This window comes from Corapipo altera, unplaced genomic scaffold, assembly GCF_003945725.1.
Source record: "Corapipo altera isolate COAL_440 unplaced genomic scaffold, ASM394572v1 104, whole genome shotgun sequence".
NCBI lineage: Eukaryota > Metazoa > Chordata > Aves > Passeriformes > Pipridae > Corapipo > Corapipo altera.
In genome coordinates this window covers 6,846,259-6,869,664 of record NW_020884920.1, presented here as the reverse complement: position 1 = coordinate 6,869,664, position 23,406 = coordinate 6,846,259, and the positions used below count along the sequence as shown (strand labels likewise).

Genomic DNA, 23,406 nt, shown 5'->3' with positions numbered 1-23,406 from the left:
CATCCAGAGCCTGCTCCAACCCAGCATCCAGGGCCATGGGAACCCCACGGTACAGCCAGCGCTGGACCCGGGGCAGGTCGGGTGGCTGCAGAAGTCACAGAATCCCAGAATGGTTTGGGTTGGAAGGGACCTTAAAGCCCATCCAGTGCCACCCCCTGCCATGGGCAGGGACACCTTCCACTAGCCCAGGTTGCTCCAAGCCCTGTCCAACCTGGCCTTGGACACTTCCAGGGATCCAGGGGCAGCCACAGCTTCTCTGGGCAACCTGTGCCAGGGCCTCCCCACCCTCACAAGGAGGAATTTCTTCCCAACATCTAACTCAGATCTACCCTCTGAGTTTAAAACTGTTCCCCCTTGTCCCATCACCATCTGTCCACGTAGAAGTCTCTGAGATAAGACATATCCTGGTCTTGCAGGAATCCCAGTGCACAAACTGGCTGGTTTTTAAAGATGTGCTCTGATGGCTCAGAACAAACAGAGGAGCATCTGCAGGAGGAGAAAGTGTTTAACCACCACTGAAACAGTAATTGTCTCCAGGGAAAAAGCATCCAGGTGGGGCACACGTGAATTGAGAGTTCCTGTGTAGGAACATTTCCTTTGGGAATTTCCAACTCCCCAGTGAATTCCTGACCAGTCAGTAAGACAGTGCTTAGACATCATTATTTCTACAGACACACCAACCAGAAAAAAAGAACCAAACAGCTGTAATCTTCAGCAGAATCAGCCTGAAGTCAACTTCCAGGAGAAATCTGCTGAGTGACTCTGGAACAGAAAAAGCTCCTTTTTAATTCCTCCCTGTGAGGGTGGGGAGGCCCTGGCACAGGTTGCCCAGAGAAGCTGTGGCTGCCCCTGGATCCCTGGAAGTGTCCAAGGTCAGGTTAGACAGGGCTTGGGGCAACCTGGGCTAGTGGAAGGTGTCCCTGCCCATGGCAGGGGCCTTGGAACTTGATGGTCTGTAAGGTCCCTTCTAACCCAAATCATTCCACGACTTGGTAGCTTTCCTTCCCCCAACACTCCTGTTCCTTGCAAACACTTTCCATGCAATTGTTGAAAATATCCAAAATTTGTGCCATGTAGGTTTGGGTACATCTGACTGCAAAGAGACAGGAACACAGTTCTGCTGAGCTCTGCAAAGACAAGACACCTGGGGAGACAACACCTCACCATCCACCTTCAGCTGCCAACAAGGCCACTGAAACCTGGCTGTGAGGAGCAGCTTTAGCAGATGCAGGACTCCAGGTTCTTACAGAAGCAGGCAAGTGCCAACCAGCCCAGCACACAGGGTAGCAGAGATTTAGCAGAATTTCAAAGCTCCAGGCAGGTTATAGTGATGCTGATTTGGAAAGGACAGACCCACCCCTGCATGCAACAGCATTACAGTAGCATTGGCACAGCCTTCACAGAACTGTTCCTTCTGCAGGAGCATGGCAAGAGACAGGCCCATGGAAAGCCCTGGCTCCACTCTGTCCATCCCTGACATCTGACAAGTCTCAGCACTAGCAGAGCACTCACACACTGACAAGCAGCTTCGTTACAGAACATCCCTGAACCGCTGTCTCTCTGCAATCTGGGTTCCCTCCTCAAAGCCCAGCCCCAGGGCTGTTGCTTTATACAACCCCAGACCATGCTCAGCAGATCAAGGGAGCTCCTCCTGCACACTCCCACACCTTCCATCAGAAAAAACTCCTACAAATTTTATTACCAGCTTCTAGTAACAAGTCTGGAGCAAGGAATTCTTCAGGCCAAGGCTGGGGAGCGAGCCCCGCTCCCACTCCATCCCGCTGCTCCTCAGCGCCCATGGGAACGTCCCGAGCGCTCCTCGCCCCCGCTCAGGAGCTTTCACCACAGCCCTTGCATCCTCCACCGTATCAAGAGGCAGATGGATCGTTCTCACATCAAGGGAAAGACGGACCGAGTCAAAACAGAGAAGGATGGCTTTTATACGGTCCCATTGCGGGGAGGGTGCCGGTGCAGCTGCTGGGGATGACAGAACCAGGCAGCGTCCCCAGGGACGCAGCTCAAGACAGCTCTTCGCTCACTCGAGTACAGAAGTGGGAGAGCAATTAGGAGGAACAGCAAGGAGCTTCTCCCCCTTCCAGCCTTCCCACTCGAACACCCTCCATGGTGCCGCAGTGCTGAGCGCGGCTCCCGCCGCAGCAGGGCCCCCTACGCCCCCCAGAGTGCAGCCCCAGCCCCCCAGCCAAGCCCAGCCAGGGGCCCTGATCCTTTGAGCAACAGGAGGTGACAGTCAGAGACGTCAGGAGGGTGCAGAAGGGCTGGGGATGGAGCTGCTGGTTAGTCTCACCAGTGGTCAGGATGGGCTGTTGGAGAGCCACTGCTGCCAGGAGAGGACAGCTCAGTGACACTGATAAAGCAGCTCCCCAGCCCTGGCTGTGAGCTGGGAGTCACCACAACAACCAACATCTTGCTTTTAAACTGAGCAAGTGCAGAGCAAAGGCTGCACAGCAGCACAGTGAGGTGGCAAAGAGTGCAGGGCAGAGAAGGTGTGGAGCTCCCGGGGTACCAGCCATCACCACACCCCCACAGAGAGGCACAGCCTTGGCTTACAAATCCTGAACCACCCTCACAGGTGGATAGATCACAACAAGATCTCTCTTGGCCATGATGCCCCAGTTCAGAAAGCAAAGGAGGTGAACCCCATGCTACTGACAGGGAGGATCCAGGAGAACAATGCTCCAGCACCAAAGGAAGAGGATGGACAGAGCCAGAAACCACACATGGCAGCAAGGAGATGCTGAGCACAGCAGAGATCCTCTGTGAAGGGAAGGACTCTGAGTGCTTGCCAGGGGAATACCCAGGGGCTTCAAACCTCAGTCACCCAAGAACAACCATGTGCCAGTCACTTCCCTTCTGCTGCAGGATTTCAAGGAGCAAGAGCAGAAAGCAGCTGGGTGTGGGGTGTCCAGGCTTCACTGTACTCCCCAACTGCAGCTGCTTGGCACCTTGTATGTGACCACCAGCACAGCCACTGCTCCTGCCCCAAAAACTGCTCCTTGGAGCAAGGACAAGCAGGACCCTGCACAGGACACACTGTCACACCATGGCAATTAGTGCTCAAGTCCTGCCAGACACAAAGCAAGACAAGCTCAGGCTGCTCAGTGAGAACCTCCAGGCTCCACAAATAGCTTTGGGGAAGTGATACTACAGACAATGCTGCGGGGCACACACAGGGACTTCTCGGGGCACAGCTCCTGGCACTGCTCTGCTGCTGTAGCTTCCTGCTCTCCCACGGGCACCGGCGGGACCACGGACCCGGGACCAGCAGTGCAAGGGCTCAGTGGGCAGCTCAAATCCCAAAGCCCTCGCTGAGCAACTGTGCTGCAGGAAAACCGAGAGCAAGCTGAAGATGCCATTGCTGCTTCTCCTCTACCTCCAACCCAGTCCCCTTGTAGCTGCTCCGAGTGGAGCTTGACCTTGGGCTCCCCCAAAACCAGGCCCCCAGCACAGCCTGGCCCCTGTGCACTGCCACCCTCCCTCCTTGGGATTTCTGCTCCTCTGCCTTGCCACAAAGTCATGTGTTGAAGTTATCAGAGCTGGAAGTGAGTCAGCACAGTAAAGGACAGCCTAAGAATGCAACTAATTAAAACTATTCACTCAAGCCAGCCTGTTCCAACATACCCAGGACCCCACACGGAGCCAGTTGCACCAGTGGGACACAGGATGCCATCCCAGTACGTTGGCTCCTGTCTCCTGCAGCACATGCATGAAGAGTGAGTCCTTCCTCACGCAGATGTCAGGGCCTGTGTTCCTCACCAGACATTAGAGATGGGCTTGGGAGAGCTTTACTTCAGCCTCATGACTGCAGAAGTCGTGCTTCAGTTGGGGGAACACCTGAAGCCACCACCAAACCACCAAGGGGTGCTTGTACAAGACAGGACAAATTGGTGACTCGGAGGCAGCAAGTCAAACCAGCAAAAGAAACGAGCTGGGACTCACCTGCAGGCCATGCAGGAGTAGCAGGCCAGCTAAACACCTCACTGACTTTAACATTTAACCCTCCCCTTCTCTTTTTCAGGAGTCAGAGTGCAGTTTGTTGATCAAGACTAAGAAACCTCAAGGTTACACAGGTGGCTTTACAGCAGAACAAGCATTTCCCAGATCCAAAAGCAGGGAAAATTAGGTCTGAGCAACTCCCAAGAACTGGGCAGGACCTTAAACACTCCACTGTCACTGACTGGTGCTGCTGGTGTTATGGAAACGCTGTGCCAACAGATGCTGGTAGATCCATTTGCAGGATGATGCCCATGGGGACGGGACTGGAAAGCTGGGAAGAGGGGAGTGTGTTGCTGTGCCCATGGGCATCCCCCAGCACAGCAGTTGCAATAGGGCTGCCTCGGTCCTCCCCCCTCAGACACAAAACAGGGACCCCCCTCACTGTGAACAGAATCATTAAGGTTGGAAAAGTCCCCTGAGCCCATCAAGTCCAACCATCCCCCAGCACTGCCCAGGCCACCACTGACCCATGTCCCCAAGTGCCACATCCACAGGGCTTTTAAATCCCCCCAGGGATGGGGACTCCACCCCTGCCCTGGGCAGCTGTACCAGGGCTGGACAGCCCTTTTGGGGAAGACATTGCTCCTAATGTCACCAGATGAGTGAGGAAGGCACCTTCCACACCCCACTGACATCCAGGCAGGCAGTTGGGCCAGCCCAGTGCCACCTCACAGCCCAAACCTGCCCATCCTGGAGCTCAGGAGCACGGCAGAGGGAGAGCACTTGAGTCACTAACTTACATGACTAGAAAGTATTTAGTTAAACCCTCTCTGCTGCCAAGAGTGTTTCCTTTATGCAGCTGAGATGGAAAATGAGCATGAAACCTAATCGGGTCGGTGCAGCAGGCAGGAGGGCAGCAGAGCCCAGCTGTGGGCACTGGTTGGGGCAGGTCCTGGGTGGACAGCGGTGCCCCCTGAACCCAGTGATGTGCCCACCACAGCGAGGGAGAAGACAGATTTACAAGAATTCTGTAGCATTTTTTTTGGCATTAAAACAGAAGAGATGCTGAACACTTTATCCCTCGTCACGCTCCCAACCAAGTAAGGCAAACCAGATCCAAACCCCTATAATGGATTTATTATTTAATGCCACTATGTAACAAGACCCAGCTCATGCTAACAAAGTTTGACAGAAGATAAGTAACCATCCAGCCACAAGAGCTGCGAGAATCACACCAGACAATTAAACAGCCCTTCCAAAAATAGCCTACCTGACCTGCTACCACTCCTGACTATCAATCCAGCTCTCCCTGCAGAGAAGCTGCTACAGTTGAGTCAAACCTCAAAATACTCCCTCAAAATAGAGCTGAACCGGTGCCGTGTCTGTAAGTGATCCTCCCCTTCCTCAATTTAGATCTCTCAGAAACCTTCACAGAGAGAAAAATCACTACGTGTCAAGGCAGAGCAGAGACAGATATTGATGGCAACAACGCCAGCAGTGGAGGGAAGGCTGCAGAACCCGGGAGCAGCGGGAGGGAGCTGACAGGGAAGGCACAGGCAGTGCCCAGGCATCATCAGCACAAGGTCACTGGGGAGTTCAGGAGGTTTGGTAAGAAATTAGGAGTTTGAAAGTCTTCATAGTTCCTCTGCTGGTGCTTTCCAACATTTTTTATCTCCAGTGCATGGGAATGCCAGGCAGCACAGACTGGCTGCCTGCGTGGGCACACAGGGTTCTGCCTGCACCCCATGGGGCTTCCAGCACCCACCGTGCTGCCTCCCCCACAATCTCCCCCTTGGCTCTGCTGATTCCCAGCTCCTTTCCAGAGTGCTGTTTCACACTGGAGCTGATCCTCAGCTGCTGAGGATGAGGTGGGCTCTGTGCCACAGGCTCCTCAGCTCAGGTTTGTAACCTCTGCAAGCCTTGTTTCACCCCAAATCCTGCACACAGTTCCTCTTGCCTTCTGGCTCTAATGGAAACAGTGGGAAGGTTGTGCCTGAGGAAGCACCCGTGCTCCTGGTTCCAGAACTGTAGACTGCTTTGGGTTGGAAGTGACCTTAAAGCTCATCCAGTTCCAGCCTTGCTGCCATAGCAGGGACACCTTCCACTAGACCAGGTTGGTCAGAGCTCCACCCAACCTGCCTTGGACACTCCCAGGAAGGGCCATGCAGTGCCAGCTCCATGCTCATACTGGGCTGGCACAGCCTGCCACGAGCAGTGTTCCTGTGGGAAGGCAGGGCACAGTGACAGTGAGCTAAACCACGCAGGAAAAGGTTGTAACTGGGTATGGTGACACCAAACAGACTGGGTGTCACCTCCCCAGACACACAGATGAGTTACCCCGTGCCCCAACAGAGCAGGATCCTCCATCAGTCACATAGATGCAAACAACCTTAAAAAAAAAATGACCATTTCACACACATTACACAAAGACCTGAAACACATAATTTGATTCTTCATTTAATCCCTTAGATTTTTCAAAGGCTGTATAGTTTTCATTCCTCTGCCAGTGAAAGTCTCTTACAGGAAGTTACTCCACGGTTTCCGTGTTACTTCAGCACAGCCCTGCTTACAAGACCTGAGCCTGGGCCACAGAGCTCCACAATGAGCCCCAGGAAGGGACCAGGGTCACTAGAACTGTCCTGCCAGGATGTGCCACCTCCTGTCCAGCTCACCAGCAGCAGGGGGGACACCACGGCTGGCAGTTCCCCAAGACAGACACTGTGGCAGCAGCACGGGAGCCCGAGGCTTTGGAGGAGACGAGGAGCACCCTGACCTGCAGTTCCACATGGAGCAGGGTAATTATCCCATCCATCCTTCCCCCTCCAGAAACAGCCACAAGGCAGCAGTGGAATGTTATTTGACAGCAGAGCTGAGCTCTGCTCCTTGGGAGGGAAGATACCCGGGAACAGCACACAAGCATCGCCAAGGAGCCCCAGTTTGACCACACAGAGGCCAGAGGTTCCTGCCAAAATGTGCTATTATCGAGTACAAACACGTGATTTGAGTGTCTGAGCAGACTCCACTGTTGGGTCTGACTGTCCTTGCAGAGCATCACCCCGCAGGCTGCCCCACTTCCACCCAGAGCTCATCCCCTCCAGCAGCTCCTCCCCTCCGCCACAGAGAGGGTTCACTGCACACCCCAACAAACACCAACAGCTTCAACAGCAGAGGAAATGTGGGGTTTTATCCCAGACATCACCAACTGCCACTTTCCTGAGCTGCTTCAGCACAGGTTTGTACAGTCTCAGTGGGCACAAGCCTGGATTGGCAGCAGCACCCCCAGCTCCACCAGAGGACCCCCACAGCTCCTGCTCCCACCCACAGCATCGACCAGGCCGAGCCACAAGCCCCTGCAATTAAGCTGCTCGTTTCAGTGTAATGGTTTGGCAGGACCTGGACAGCAAATAAAACCTGAGCAGGACAAGACCTGAATGTGCAATAACCCGATCAAAGGCACAGCTGTCCTGACAGGCAGCCACCTCCCACAGCCACTGCAGAGCAATTAAGAGCCCAACCATCTCCACAGCAGTGGAAGATGAGACACGAGCTCTTTGTTAGACATCCGCTGGCCCTGGCTCATTAGAGGAAAAGTACATCAAAACCAATGGCCAATAAACTGGGATTTAAACATAAGCAGCAATATCCATGTACAGACACCTCTGGTACTAAAATACCAGGTGATTCCACAGCTCCAGCACTGCCAGCACACAGGCACGTGCCCATCAGCACTTCCACACTTCAGGATCACACACCTGCCCCAGAAATGTTATGACTAAGAGAAACTGCCTGACCCCAGCTCTCCTGAAAGTCTGGTTTCAGCCTTGTAATAAATGGATGGGTGATAACAGATCCCCAAAATCTGTAGGATGTTCTAACAACAGAAGATCATGGTCCTGAGAGTGCCCATCCCAACACAGGTGCCCTGTGGGGCCAAGCCACAGGCACCTGCGGTCTGGCTCCAGCATTTTCATTTCCTAAACTGTCTTCCCAAAGCCAAAAGCTTTAGCACCCTGTGCAAGTCAGCAGGGAGCTGACAGCTATTATTTTAGGAGTCTCCATATGGACCCATTGCAGCATCTTGCTGCTCTAATTTAGGGCACAGGCTGACAGGGAGGGGATGCTGCTTCCACCTCCAGAGGATGTTGATCTTGGAGCACCTTCCAGTCCCTAGAGGGGTTCCAAGAGAGATGGAGAGGGTCTTTGGCAGCTGCAGCTTCCCCATCCCTGGAAGTGTCCAAGGCCATGTTTGGTGGGCTTGGAGCAACCTGGAACAGTGGAAGGTGTCCCTGCCCATGGCAGGGGGTGGGACTGATGGTCCCTTCCAACCCAGGCAGCACCACCATCCTACCGGTCCCACAGCATTTTCCTGAGTGTCTCAGCACAGGGCAAGGAGGGCAGCCCAGCCTGGGAGCCCTTTGCTTCTGCCTTCGGAAGGGACCAGATGGGCCACGTTATTTTGAACCCTCTCTAAGTGCTGACACACCACTGCTCCCTCACATGACTGTCCTCCTGCTTTTTAAAGAAGTTTTCTTGTTTCACTCTGACATGGTGGAAGCAAAATTACAGCCCAGGCAGCAGCGATAAGGGAGGAACTCGCTGCAGAGCCTGAGGCACCCGATTCAGGAATAAGATAAATCACCAGGCCTCGGAGCAAGGAAGGGGCCCCTGGGGCTGGGGGGATGCAGGGCAGCCCCTCCACCCACAGCAGAAAAGACTTGCTGCCCCCAAACCCCCAGGGAGCAGGAAGAGGTCCAGAAAAGGGTGAGATGACCACAATTACAAGTTGGTTGTGTAGTGGAGCATCCAAAAGTCAGTCAGCAGGTACCTGCTGGAGTCGGTATTCCTTTACAAGAATCCCAGCCTTATAATTTCTGCAATTAAAAAGGGAGTTCTTCTACCGTGAGCTAAAATAGAAGTTTTTGTCACAAATTACCAGCTTTCACTCCTCTCATACCTGAGCTTAAACTGAAACTTAAATGGAAATTTACAAGAGAATGAGAAAGTGAGTCAGCCTGCCCTTCCCAACAGGCATTTATTTTCATCTTTTCGGACTCAGTTAATAGTAACAGCAAAGAAATTCAGTTTATTCCAAATTTACAAAGCCCAGAAGAGGGGAGGAGGTTTTGGAAGGAACTCCACCACACCAGGGACCATTGGCAGCACCAGGATTTGCTGCTGGCCAGGGATGCTGTGCTGTGGCTCCTGTCCCCATCCCAGCAGGCCCAGTGGGATGCAGGGAGGGCTCCCTGCTCTGTCCCACCCTGTGGGACCTGCCCCCACAGCAGGAGGTGCCGCAGTGTGTTATGTCACCCATGTTATCCCACTTTTCCCACCCACACAAGTGACACTTCCACCAGCCTGGGGAAAGGGCTAAAGCGACCTAAAAGATAAATAACCCTCCTGCCTCATAACGAGCCAAACTGCAGCTGGGTGAAGGCAGGGGGACTCTGCCTTCCAAAACGTGGCACAGAGGCCAAAACAGCCAGAGATTTCCAACTTCCATTTGGGAAAGGAACAACAGCCACTTGCAGGGAAACCTTTGATGGAAGAAAAGCAGATCCTCCCACAATGCAGAGCAGGACCCGGGCAGGGTGAGGAGCTGCTCCCCAGGAGGACCAGCCCCAGGTTCTCCATAGCCCAGGTGAGCAGGGGGCCAGGGGCAGCTTGCAAGGCTGGAGAAATGGTCACTCCTGCCCAACACAAACCCTGCTGACAGAGCCACCGCCCTCAAACACCCAAGCACCACTGGTCTCACCTCTTGGGCAATGCCAGTGCAGAGTCTGGAGCAAGAGTCAGCCCAAGAGTATGGAGGTTTGCTCTCATTTTGCACTTGTGCAAGCTGACAATGCAGAAGAAACCAAAAAAAAGGTCCAAAATACATTTCAAAGCACCTTATTCCCCAGTAGCAGCAGAGCTGAAGTTCAGGAGACACACTGCAAAGCTTCCTACCTCGCTACATGTCTCCTGGGTATTTAGGTCAACAGAGGGGCTGCTGGTAGAGCAGAAAAATCCTTTTAGGTGTATAATAAGGGAGAATTTAATTGTGCTCCAAGGTGGAGAGACACAAGCCATTTGTCATGCAGCATTTGCTGACAGGATATGTCCACAGCCCAGCCCTCGCCTCCTTCACTGCGGAGCCAGAGCTGCAAACAAAGGAATTCAAACCCAAAGTGTTTGGCACCAAAACAGATATTCCCCCAGCTGCAGAGAGAGAAGAAATCTGAACTATAGTTTAAAGTTATTTTCAAAAACTTCTCTACAAGGGTTCAGCACCCAACCAAAATGCAAATCACCAGCACGGCTTCCTGAGCAAATGAGCTATTGCTGCATTTTTTCCAGTCCGGCAGCATCTTGCTCTGAAGATCTAATAGCAGCCCTACTGAGCAGCAGCTAATTAAAGCCTTTCCTCCTGCCAAAACCCCAGATTCAGAGTCTCTAAATGACCCAGTAAGTGGGACTTTTTCCACCTCAGAAGCCCTGGGAGACACCAGATCAGTAGCTCTGTCCTTGGCACTGCTGTGGCTGTACATGGGCTGTGCCCTCCCCACTGATGGTACCTCAGGCAGACGTACCATGGGCTGACCCCTGCTCCTCTTACGCATCCACAAGCCTTGTTTCCAGAAGATTCTGGCCCTGAGGCACCTCTCCATCAAGACAAGCGGGTAAGACAAATTTGGAAGTTAATGGACTGAGCTACTGGAGACAGCCCTTAGAGCCATGATCACACAAATGTGAATTAGTTCAGTTTTAGAGCTGTTCCTGGGGCAGGAAGCAGTAGAATCTCCTGTGACAGGTTTAGGGGAGCACAGACAGGTCCTGTTCAGCCCTTCTTCCCCTTATACACAGGGATGTCCCCTCTTGGCAGCTCTACCATCAGAAACCCACTGCCAATGATGGCTGTTCCATGAGAGGGCTCCAATGAGACCCCCCCAAAGGCAAGTTATTCCATCAAACTCTTCAGAAACCAAGTGACCATGGAGATGTCAACCTCTCCCCCATCAGGGCTGGTTTCCCAAGGAGCCCATACAGAATCCAGAACAGGCAAAAGCAGAGCCTCTACCACAGCCCATCTCCACCATCACGGCACAGCCAAGGTTCCTCCGCAGCAAAGACAGTGCCGAGCTCCAGACAGTCTGTAAATCACCATTTGGGGGGATTATTTCAAGCTGTGCATGAATCTTCCAGGTGACAATGCACTGGCTGAGCCTCAGTGACTGCTGGGCACGGAGGGGCTCCCGTGCTGTCCCTGTCATGGCCTGGCACAGCTCCCCTCCACGGTGGGCACAGCCTGGCACAGCTCCCCTCCACGGTGGGCACAGCCTGGCACAGCTCCCCTCCACGGTGGGCACAGTGCATCCACCTCGGACAGCAGGGACACACGCACCGGTCTGATCCCTCAGACAGCCTTCCTCCTCTTGGTTACTCTCAGTTAAGGGCAGGTTATGGAGCATTGCCAAATATTTTTCCTAAGCCAAGTTAAAGTATTTAGTGTAACAAAAGCAAAGAATGAAAAGCCCTAAAAACAAATTACTCAGCCTCTCGGGGCAGGTCCAATGCTAACAGCCTTGACAAGCACCATCATTTTGCTTACAAGGCAAGTGCTAACGGTCCCCACCAAGTAGAACAGGGAGCTGTAACCATTTCTGAATCAGCCTCTCCAAACCACCCTGCTGAGAAAGGCAACAGATCTGGAGACACAGTAAATAATGACTTTGCACTGCGTCAGGAGCTAATCCACTCAGTGATGCAAATGAAATTCGTGGGCCACTTCCCCCTCACTCCGGCTTCTCACTGATATTATAAAACAATCTTTGCACTGACTCCTGACTTCATTGCTATGTCACCACTGAAGCTGCATGAAGCCATTCAGAAGAGCCAGGACGACTTTCACTCCTCTTCACAACCTCACTCTCTCATTCTTCTGCTATAATTGGAAATCATGAAAATGCATTTGCTCATGTGCTTGGAGTGTCAGCTATTCAATGTGCTTCTGCTCTGTTCAGACCATCAGAATAAAGGTATTTAACTGTTCCCCCCGAAGGTGAAGCTATTACTGCTGCATCCTTTCAGATGGCAACAAAAGACTGGGAGGAATCCACCGGCAGGATCGGCTGGAACGCACCCGCGTCACAGCGCGAGGAAGAGGAGGAGCAGCTGAAGGTTGAGATTTAGACATCAGAATCTTTTTTAGCTTCCCTGCTGCTGACTAAATACCAAATGTAGGAAGACGGGATCAGAACTACAAGAGACTGAAGATTTTAAACATAGAATTGTAGAATCCCAGAATAGTTTGGACTGGAAGGGACTTCAAAGCTCATCTCATTCCAATTCCCTGCCATGGGCAGAGACACCTCCCAGCAGCCCAGGCTGCTCCAAGCCCCATCCAACCTGGCCCTGGACACTTCCAGGGATGGGGCAGCCACAGCTTCTCTGGGCAACATGTGCCAGGCCCTCACTACCCTCACAGGGAAGAATTTCTTCCCAATATCCCATCTAACCCTGCCCTCTGGCAGTGGGAAGCTCCCAGGATCTCCCTGCAGAGACACCAGTTATCTCCTCATTTTCCCAACCATCCCCTAAAAATCATGCACCTCTTATCCCCTGCTTAGAGAGAGAAAGCTTCCCTTGTTTCAAAGATTGCTCTGGGGAGGCAGCTCCCACCCAAAGAGGAGAGCTCCAGTAGACTGAGTCTTTGGAAAAATCCAGATTTAAGTGGATGCAAAGAACCAATTTACAGAGAGCTCAGCCATAATGAGCCTCAGGTTTGCAAATCCAGTAATTTCCATGTACTGGAGCCTATTAATATTGGATCTTTTGGCAGGCACTGCCTTGTCCAGCTCAGATTAGCAGCGAGTATATTCTGCTTGTCAGATTTAAACAAGATGTATAAATCTGGCACAAAAGCAAGACCAAATATGGAAGCAAATTATTTAAACTGACAAGATGTAACTCAAAAGCGTCGGGCACTCAGCAGCCAGTGCCCATCAGTTGGGGCAGAAAGGTTCCTGCTCTGGGCACAAGAGTTAAACTCCAAAAGCAAGAGGTCACCTGTGTTCATTTCAAACACTCCCTGATTCTAGTATCAAGCTGGATTGGAATTTTTTTTTTTCCCCACATGATGGGAAAAGCAGAATGTCTATAAACAGGTGAGGAAGTCAGCCCAAAATCCCTCAAAAGCAAACAGCTTGAGCAGAGCTGCAATAGTGCCTCAGGTCAGTGCTGTGGCACAGAGCCTTGGCCAGGCAGCACATGGGCTGTGCCATCCCCCGAGCCAGCCCCTGTCCCCTCCCCACACCGGATACATTGGGCAGGCAGCTCAGGCAGGGAAAGAACCACAACTTCGTCTAAACAGCATTTATCAGCAGCCAGAGCCAGTGCCCAGCCTGGGCCTGCCCAGCCTGGACAGCTTCCAGGAGAGAGGCATTCCGTGAACACGGAGAGAAGAGACCTTGCTCCCAGGAACCTCTTTGCAGGAGGGTGACACGAGTCCTGTTCCCATTTGTGCCCCGGGGCTGCAGGGGATGCTCCCCAGTGATTCCATGCTGAGAGCAGGATGTGCCCAGCACTCGGTGCCCAGCACTCGGTGCCCAGCAGCTGCCGAGTGAACAGCAGTGGGAGCAGCAGCTCCATCTGCACTGTGATGCTGCGGGAGCAGAGCTGTCATGTCTCATGAAATGCATTTCCTTTCCCAGGGAACTGGGATCAGCTGTCGGAAGCGATGGCAGGGGCTGACTTACGGCATCAAGAGGGACCCTGGGAGGGCTCGAGTGCCTCCTCCCCTATCAATGAACAGGAATAATCCTGAACAGGAGAAAAAGGAGTGTTGCTGGCAGGTTCTTAACTACACAGACTTCAGGTGCCTACCCATAAGGAAAACATTTTCATTTATTTTTCCAGGGAGAACAGGATGGATGAACCCCTCCCAGTCTGCATCAAGGCAACCACAACAGACCAGGACTGACCACGGAAAAGCCACACAAGCCACTTCCAAGCAGGAGGAAGCTGCTTGGCCGGAGCCATCCCTTCAGCCACTACGGTCAAGCCTCAGCCACGCTCAGGGGAGGACACATTTGGGGTGCTCAGAGCAGGAGCTCCCAGGGCACAGTTCCCCTTACCTCACACACTCTGGGAGCTGCAGCAGCCCCTCACCACAGTCAAAGCCATTTGCTGCCCCTCAGCTCCTTGGGATGAGATCCCGAGAGGGAACAGAGCATTGCCCGGGAGAGACCCTCTGGCTGCTGTTCTCATGGTGCCTGCAGGGATCCTGCTCACCCTGGGAACCCCAGCCCAGCACTGACTGCCCCTGACCAGCTCCAGGTGCAGCTCAGCAGGAGCAAGTCCTGGCTGGGAACGCTGCCTGCCCTTCCCAGGAACAGCTACAGCCAGCACAGCTACTTCTGGGAATTGCCTCTGCTCGACACAAAGCCCTTGGCTGCTCCCAAGCACCACACCACTGGAGTTTTCTTCCCCCACCCCTCCTGTGGTTTTTGTGGAAAAACTGACTTCCTGGTGCTGGCTGCTGTGGGCTGGCAGGGCAGGGCCAGCCAGGGTCACATCTCTCCCCTTCCCTGCTGCGGCAGCAGCCCCTGTGCCTGGGAAGCAGCCTCTGACAGGGCTGAAGAGCTCCAGGGAGACCGGCACCTTCATCCATTGGGTCAGTGTCTGGAAAACTCAGCCACTTACTGTGTCATTTTACATCCCTGGTGTTCCTATCACCTCTCTGCCTCCAGGGACTCCTGGCCAAGGCACAGAGGCCACCAAGACCAGCCCAGCCCTGGATGGATGAATGGTGGGTTGGCTCAGAGCAGGGGAGCAGCAGCCCACAGCTGTCCTTTCCCTGAGGAATGTGAAACCAAGGGACAGCCCCTGTCTCCTGTCACACTCAGGCCCAGATGTCCCAGCCCCACATCTCTGCTTAGGTCCCAGGTGTGTCACCCCAGGGAGCCCCTGAAGGGTCCTGCTCCAAGGAGCACAGTGGCTTTGCTTTCTGGGTATGGGACAACAGCAACCCAGGGGATGAACGAGCCCTTGGCCAGGCTTCATTTCCTACAGCATCACCTGAAAACCCTGGAGGGGCTCTGAGCACTCCGTGCTCTCTCTGACCCCTCCCCTCACCCAGCTATGGGGACATCACACCTACCACCAGCGTGGAGGGGGTTTGAGGGGCAGCACACAAAGCAACCCCAGAACACAGCAGTGGCAACCCAGGGCTGCACCCAAGATCCCCATGCAAGGGCTCCTGCTTCCCTGATTTTATTGTCTTTTCCAAAGGCAGCCTGCAGCCCTCGAAGAGCACAAGGAACACGCTGCCCAAAGACCTGCAATTACTCCTCCCCTACAGGGAGCTTCTTACTCACCTTTTCTAAATGGCTCTAATCTATGGACTTTTGGAATAATGATTCATGAAGCCATGAATCCCCTCTGCTGGAGGGATTAACTGCTCCCTCCACACACTCCAAGCTGCCCTTTGGGACTGAGCTGGACCACAGGCACCAGCCCACAGTGGGGTCTGGCAGGTCCTCAGCTCTCTGCTAACACACAGCACTAATCCTCTCACAGCTGGCTTCTGCAGGAAAAATCCACCCAAACACTTCTCCTGAACAAGGTCCCATCCCACCCACCATTATAAACATCCCCTCTCGTTACCACAAGCTCCAATCCAGACCAGGGGATGGCACTTCCACCTTCCCCTCCTGATTGCACACACGTTACAAGGACGTGTTTCAAGCAGTTCTGCCCTCAGCTAAATTATGGGCACAGCTAGAAGTTAATTTCTGAGTCACTGTGATCCTGCAACTTATTTGCTGATAGATCCGACGGGGGCCTGGATGGCACTGAGGAGCCTCTCCAGCCTTTTTAGGTTTTTGCCTGTTGAGCTGCAGGCAGGAGGAGGAGCTGTGCTGGCTGGGAGGGAGGGCAGCAGCACACCACAAGGGCTTGTGCAACTCCTCTGCTCGAGTTCCTCCACAAAACCCCAGCAGTTAACAGAGTCCACAGCAAGTTTGAGAGGAGACTCAACCCCACCTCCTGTTCCACAGCAGATACCAAACCCTCAAGGTCTTGCTCTGTTTTGCAGCATCTTGGTGCCAAGACAGGTGAGCGCCCACCCACCCCTCGCTGCGAGTGAAGGTGCCCTCTGCACCCTCCAGGAGCCCGTGTGCTGCAGGAATTTGCAGGATCACATGCGTGTGAGCGAGCAGGCGTGCAGAAATGCACTGTTTGCTGAGAAATCTCCTTAGAGACAGCCCAGGCATCAAATTCCCCAGGAAGACTCAATAGCTGGAGGATAATCGTACACCGGGGTGATCCAACCTGTGCAGTGGAGTCAGAGCTCACAGGCACCAGGTAGACGTGCTGCAAACCCTCCTGCCACCCCCAAGGCACCCAAACCCTCGGGCAAGCTCTGAGCCCCTCTGCCCAGCTTCCCACTGCTGCCACGGGTCAGCAACGGACACCCCGGGGAGGAAAGAGTCCACCCCACTATCCGAGCCCCAGATCGCTGGAGGATGACAGCTATCTCTGCAGATAAGAAAGAAAAATCTACCCTGCTAACAGCAGAGGGGGAGGGAAAGAGAAACCACTTCCACTGAGAGACTCAAGCGAGCCCTTCTGCACTGCAAGGGGACACTGATGGGCCTGCACACAGAGTGGTCCTTGCTGAGCCCGACAGCTTTGCCCTCAGCAGGTCCAGATTTCCTCCAAAAATCTCCTTCCAAAACAGATCTCCACCCCCTGCCCCTCCCCTGAGCCGCAGGTATCCAGTGCGGGAAAGAGCAGGATTAGGGAAGCCAGCTCAGGTGACAGGCTTTAAAACCAGCCTGGGAAGGGGCACATCTTCCCATTTTCCCTGTCAGCTCTGTTTGCACTCGGTTGTGCAGGACGCAGACCATCTGTGCAGCGCAGGGCCCAGACCCACTTCCCCTTTCTATTTGTACCTGCTCCCGACGCCGGGGCTCCCACTGCCCCGGGGCTCCAGCACCAAGAACTGCCTTATCACCACGAGGCACACAAAAAAACCCTACCAAATCATGTTTCCAATTTCTGCAGCATTATATAATTAGCATCATTTGTGTTGCAAAAGTAATTGCAGTAACATTTTTAATTAGTCTATTTGAACACTAACATTTCTCCAGTGCGCATAATATGTTGACACGAAATTACTGGGTTTGAGGCAACTCTGAATGATTGGAGTTTGTTTTGCTTTTGTTTCTTACTTGCTTAACGCAGTCAATAAGAGCCGGCAGTGCACGGTGAGGAGCCCAGCCCGCAGCACAGAGCGAAGTGTGATGGGTTTCACTTCCGTCTGGAGGGCAGAGAGGGGGAGGAAGGGTGGGTTGTGAAGGCTGAGAGCAAGAGAGAAACACTGCTCGAAAGGTAAGGCCTGGGTGACATTCTCCAGCTGCTCAGTTTTGGTCTCGGATGTTGAATTGTGAAAGCACAACACAAGACGAGGGCGCTGGCCTTGGAGGACGGGGAGAGGAAAAGCTGGAGGGAGGAATTCTATTTGGTATGAAGTTTAGGAAGATTTAATCTGAAGAGTGTCTTTGCTTACCGAGTCATAACCAGGGACAAGAAGTACACATTCTCCCCAGAAAAGTCACTGCATGAAATCCAAGCACCCATCACCAAATGATGCTTCCCCCCCCCCCCCCCCCCTTAAGGAAACAAGATTTTCCTTTCCAAGATCTTCTCTACTTTGTACACGTGAAAGCTGTAACAGATGCAGGTTATTTTTTGCTCCTAAGTGTGAATCACGTTACATGGCTCCTCACCTCTGCAGGGACACCTCTGCCCAGGCCCCCGGGGTGAGAGCCCAGCCCAGCCCAGCTGCTGCCACAGAGACTCCAGCTCGAGCAGACAGCTCTTGGGGACCCATCCCCTCACCAAATCTCCAGCACAGCCAGCACCCTGATCCACAGAGGGACCAAGAGCTGCTTGGACAACAGGAGAAACAGACCCTGAGGATGCCAAGGGGGGAACACGAGCAGGAAAGACAAAGAGAAAGCTGCCAGTTCCCAGGAGCAGCACATTCCGAGAACAAGAGCAAGAACTTTGCTCAGCAGCTCTCAAGCCAGTTCCCTTTCCTTTACCATCCTCACAGCACTTCCTACATCAGGAGAACAGAGACAGAAAGCCACCAGCTGGGACTGGCCACATGTTCCCTCTCCAGGACAGCCTGCAGATCAGAGGGGCTGCTCTCTCCCTCTTCGTGCATTCCCTGGTAATGGAACTGGACAGATGGATCCCAAAGCCCAGGAGGGGGGAACACGTACACCCCCTTCTCTTTGTTACTGATGAGTTCATGCACCTTCCAGCTACAGCAGGTGTTTACAGCAGGGCCAGGAAGCCCCTTTGTGCCAAGGGCTGACAGGCAGCTCCAGGCACATCCCCAGCACTCCAGCCTTCCAATGCCCACAACATATTGATATTTTCTGTTAACCTGCAGCACCAGCCCTGTTCTGGGCTGCCTGTGCACAGACCTCTCCTGCCCACACTGAAAGGCTTTCTGGCTTGGGAGAGAGAAGTTGGCCCAGGAAGTCTTCAGATGCACACGAGGATAAGGAGGGGATTGCATACAAGGATAAGAAGCAGATTAGCAGGCAATTAAGTGGCATTTGTGGTATCCATTAGTATTTCAAGATACAAAGAGTCAGTTTCTGCTAACTTCCTGCCAAAAGTCACAAGTAATGAGCTAATTAACAATCTAATTATTGCAAATGCCCTAGAAAGAAATCAGGGCACAGGTGAAAACCTACTTAGAGTGAGCACAGCAGTAGGAACAACTGAGAGCCCAGACAGGCGTGTGCCTCAGCTGCATTTCCAGCCATCCCACGGAACAACAAGGTAAAATACTCAGGGAAGTTGTGAAAAAGTTGAATTAAAGCTGCATTCAGTAAAGGGGGAGCTAGACCCCAACATCAGAGCTTACTGCCAGCCCTGTGGGGCTGAAGAACCCCTAAACAAAAGCCAGCCCTGGGGTTTTCTGCTTCCGTGTCAGTATTTATCGAGTCCAACAGCAGCTGCAGCACAACCTGTGGGGCACAACCCCAAAGCTGGTGGTACCCACATGACCCAGGGCACCCAGGGCTCTGGTGGAACAGCCTGACCCCCTGGCAGCGTGCCAATCCTGGCACCCCAAGTGCTGCCTCCCACCAGAGCTGCACCCCGGGGTGGCTGTGATCCCAGAGCAGATGGCAGGAGGGAGCGACTTCTCCTCCTGCTCGACTTCCAAACCCGGGAGTGTTCTGCAGGGAGACACAGTGTGTCCTCCACCAAGGGGCACCAGCTGCTCTGTGCCCCCACTGAGATGGGCATTACCCACACAGCTGCCACACCAACGGGAGCACCTTCACCTGGGCACCTCAGCACCTCGCAGAAGGGACGTCTGAAAATCCACAGGTCACTGATTGTAGGAAAGGAAGGACTGGGCTGTTCTACAGACCCAAATCTGCAAAATCTCCTATTGCACAGTAAGGAGGTTTTCATGTCTGTAATACCAGAACCACCTGGAAAGTGGTTTCTCGAGGCAGAACGGGATGTCACAGACCAGCCACACACCCCTGGAGACATCACTGAGCGCTCCTGGAAATGCTACTGGTGTCACTGCAGCCTCACAAGGGCTCCTGCCCCACCACCCAGGGACAGGACTCTGCCCAACATCTGCTGGTGGGGGGAAGACCCTTCACCTGTGCATTGGCAACTCTGAGACCACCTTCATGGACCCACCCACTGGCCTTGCACTAAGGACTGATTTGATACTGGTTACAAACATGTAAGGATAAACCTTGAAGCAAGAGCACAGCTCCAGGTTTGGATAATAGTTCCTGACAGCTGGATGAGACTTGGAAAGGCTCCAGCTATCCAGCCCTGGATGTTATAGGTAGAACTGAGCAAAGCTCTAGAAATAATGCAGGAAAACCCTGCCCTGCTAGCACATGGTCCCCTCCAGCTTCTCCAGCACACTCCAAATTTCAGGGACATTGTGTTTGCACGAATATCCCTGCACTGTGAGGAAAGCCAGGGAATGAACAGCCAGGTAAGGCTGGGAAGAGCCACAACAGAGATACAAGCTGCACAAAACTCCTCTGAGTAATGTGACTGAACTGCCCATGTGTGAAACCTCAGGTACCAGGGGAAGCTGTGACCTTGAGAAACAGCCCTAGGACATGTTTTAGTCTCCATGTCTGCTTTCCACTGCTTGCCAACACCTGCCCAGGCCTTCGGGTGGGGGTCTGGGAGGCAGCAGGGAGATGGTTTTGGTATTTTAAGGTTATACTCCTAGGGCAAGTGTTAAGGATGAGTACCAGCATCATTTAAATTGGATTAGACTTACACTGCTTGTACAAGCATCTGCAGAGATGCTCCTGAGAGCACCCAAGACAGAGCCCTCCTGCCTGCAGGTACAGCTGCCCTCGAGATCCAGACCCACCACAGCACCCTGAGCCTGGGCTCTGTGCCACACCACAACCCAGACAGCTGCCAGGAGGAGCAGTTCTGGAGATATTAGTGCTCTACAGCCAGTTTGTTTTCATGCCAAATACCTCCACCTGGGATTCAGCCACCCGCCAAAATAAAACTCTGTCCCAAATATTCACAAGAGCAAAATTTCACTGCCAGCAGCTGCAAGCACCAGCCCCATCTGAACCCCACAGCCAGACCTGGACCCCACACAGGTGGGACCCACAGGGCAGGATGAGCTGCAGGCAGGAACAGCTCACAGCTGGGCTGGCAACGAGAGCAACCAGATAACGCCTGGCTAATTCATCCGAATTTCCCGAGAGGACATCACCAATCCCTAAAGAGCCCCTCCAGAATCCCAGCATTATCAGAACAAAGAATTCTGGTCGTAGTAACCCAGCTACTGCATCATATTTTGTTGTAAAGCCTCATTTCTTTCCCCAGCAACACAACTAAGCCATTCAAGTCCTCGCAGGCTGCGCAATTCCAGCCCTAGAGGAGCCCTCACCCAGCCCGTTTGCCAGCCAAACACATGTTTTCCTGTTAAGTTCATTAAAAACCAAGTCCCCTCTGCCTTTTTCGGGGGATTTCGCTGAAGTCCTGGGCGCTTATCTCTGGAAACGAAACCCGACCGGCTTAAAGGCAGCGACCAGTTGCTCGGTTGATTAAAAAAATGACTAAGCTGCTTCCCCGGCTCCGCGGGGATGCTCGGGGACGGTGCCGCGGAGATGCTGCTCGGGTGCCGCGGGGATATTCAGGGCCGGTCCCGGGGGACGGACACGGTGTGCGGATCCCCCCAGCCCCCCCGGCACGGCGACACTCACCTTGACACTGGAAGCCCTGCTTGCCGAAACCCCTGCGGAGAGAGAGGCGGAGTGAGACACCGGCACCGCAACCACCCTGCCCGGAGCGGCCGGCGGGAGCAGGCGGGACCGGGATGGGATGCGGGGGGATGAGGGGACACGGGACGGGAGGGGAAGGGGTGCCCGGAGGCGGGCGAGGATGAGCTCCAGCGGGCTGGGCGAGGACGGGCGTCCCGGAGCGGGATGGGGGTCCCGGGGGGGTGCGGGGAGGTCCTGGGGAGGATGGGGGGGGGCTCACCAGATGAAGTCGGTGCAGTGGCTGCAGAAGGTGGGCTGCTTGAAGAACCGCGCCGTGAACTTGTGGTTCTTCACCTCGTGCACGTTCTTCTGCCGCAGGGCGCCCTTGCGGGCGAAGCGCACCGGGCCCTCCTCGCCCTCGGGGGCCGGCGCTGCCGGCGGCTCGGCCATGCTGTGCGGGGGCTGCCGGCCCGGCCCGGCCCGGCCCGGAGGGGCTGTGCGGGGCTGTGCGGGGCTCGGTGCCCGCCGGGCCCGCTGCCGCTCGGTGCCGCTCCCGCAGCCGGCGGGAGGCTCCGACACCCGCCCGGGCGGCCCCGCCCCCTCATCTACATACGGCGCCCGCCCCGCCCCTCATCTGCATCCCAGGCCACGCCCCTCAGCGCTCTCCACATGAACAAGCCCCGCCCCCCGTCCGGCCGTGGCCCCGCCCCCCGTGCTTTGCATGTCATTTGAATAGCGCCCCTCGCGGGGCGCAGTGGGCGGGGCTTAGCCCGCCGTCTCATTTGCATACAGCATCTACATCCCCGCGGTGATGCTGCCCCGGCCCCGCGGGCACCGCGGCGGGACCACGGCCCCGGCCCGGCCGGGCAGGGACACGGTGAGCTCCCGCTGCCCGTGCAGACAGCGCTGGAGCCCGCAGAGCCGGCGGGAGACAGACGCGCACTAACAATGGCGGTAATAACGACGGTAACAAGAACAGCAAAAACAACGATAAAGCCAGGGAAGTCCCGACTTCATGCCAGTTGTGGTGGCACCTCCCCGACACCCACCTCAGATACCCACCCCAGTACCCACGGCAGGGCTGGCAGTGACAATGACACGTGTTCCCCGACTCCCTCGGGAGTCCCAGACCTCCCACTGCTAAGGCCAGAATTATTTTTTTCTACCTTGATCTTCTGCACAACACGAGTCAGCAGCAGGGGCAGCAAGTCCGGAGGGGATCCAGGCAGGAGCTCAGACACAGTGGAGGGGCAGGGCTCCATGCCAGGCCGGGCACTGGAGTGATCATGGCTTGGGGCAGCAGGACCATGGCCATGAGCAGCCCATACAGGGCCACACTCCCAGGGCTCACACACGGGCACAGGGACACAAACCTGACCAGCTCAGTGGTCCTCTCTGAATGATTTTTTAAACTTACAGTTGGAATAATGATCTTCTTTTACCCAACCCACTGCAAACACCTCAGCTGGCTGGCATGGAGGAATTTTCCAACCACATCCACCATTCGTCTCTCTCACTCCCTGCCGGCACCAACAGACACGGAAAATCAGATCCATCTGTCTCCTCTGACATCCAGGTTTCCCTGTGCCCACCTCGTGCTGCATCATCCTGGTCTGGGCACTGAGGAAATAAGAATTCAAATCAAAACAGGAGACACCTTCAATGGAAGCATAACCACAAAAATAATTCTGTGAACAACAGATCTTTCTAAAGTCTCATTTGTGGGATTTAATTCTGGCTCTGTGGCCACGTGATCCTCTCCCTTTGGGGCCCAAGACCATCCCTGCTCTGCTGGGATCCATCCTACGTGCTCTTTCTCTGAAGAAAGCCCCTCTCCCTCCATGGAATTAAATGCCCAGGAGGCTTCTCAAAATAGGCCCAGGGCTGTTATTATATTGCTGCTTTAAATGGTTCATTACAGTAATAACACGTGGCTGACCTGTCCTGCTGATGTCACCCTGCTAGAAACAGGCAGGTTGGTACCAGCTCCCAGCACCATCTGATTTTCCTGCTAAGAAGGAGAAATAAATTGCAGACGTCCCTCCTCGTGCTGTGCTCGTGTCGGGAGGGAATGAAGGGAAGGTTCCTGGCGTGCTGAGAGCGTGGGGGCTGCAGGGGATGCTTTCTGTGCCCATCACAGTGCCAGCCCTGCTGCGGGGTCCCCACTGCCCCG

General features: G+C 54.3%; 1 protein-coding gene across 1 annotated transcript in view; it reads right to left on the bottom strand.

Moving 5' to 3' along the window:
* Positions 1-21,811, bottom strand: part of LOC113953483 (protein kinase C beta type) — a 91,666-nt gene extending 69,855 nt beyond the window's left edge. Inside the window, exons 1-2 of the mRNA XM_027656668.1 lie at positions 21,514-21,811; positions 21,237-21,268 (exon numbers count right to left, since the gene is read on the bottom strand). Coding sequence (XP_027512469.1) covers positions 21,237-21,268; positions 21,514-21,683 — 202 coding nt within the window. The 5' untranslated portion in view covers positions 21,684-21,811. The remainder of the gene's footprint in view (positions 1-21,236; positions 21,269-21,513) is intronic.
* Positions 21,812-23,406: the final 1,595 nt, after the last annotated feature.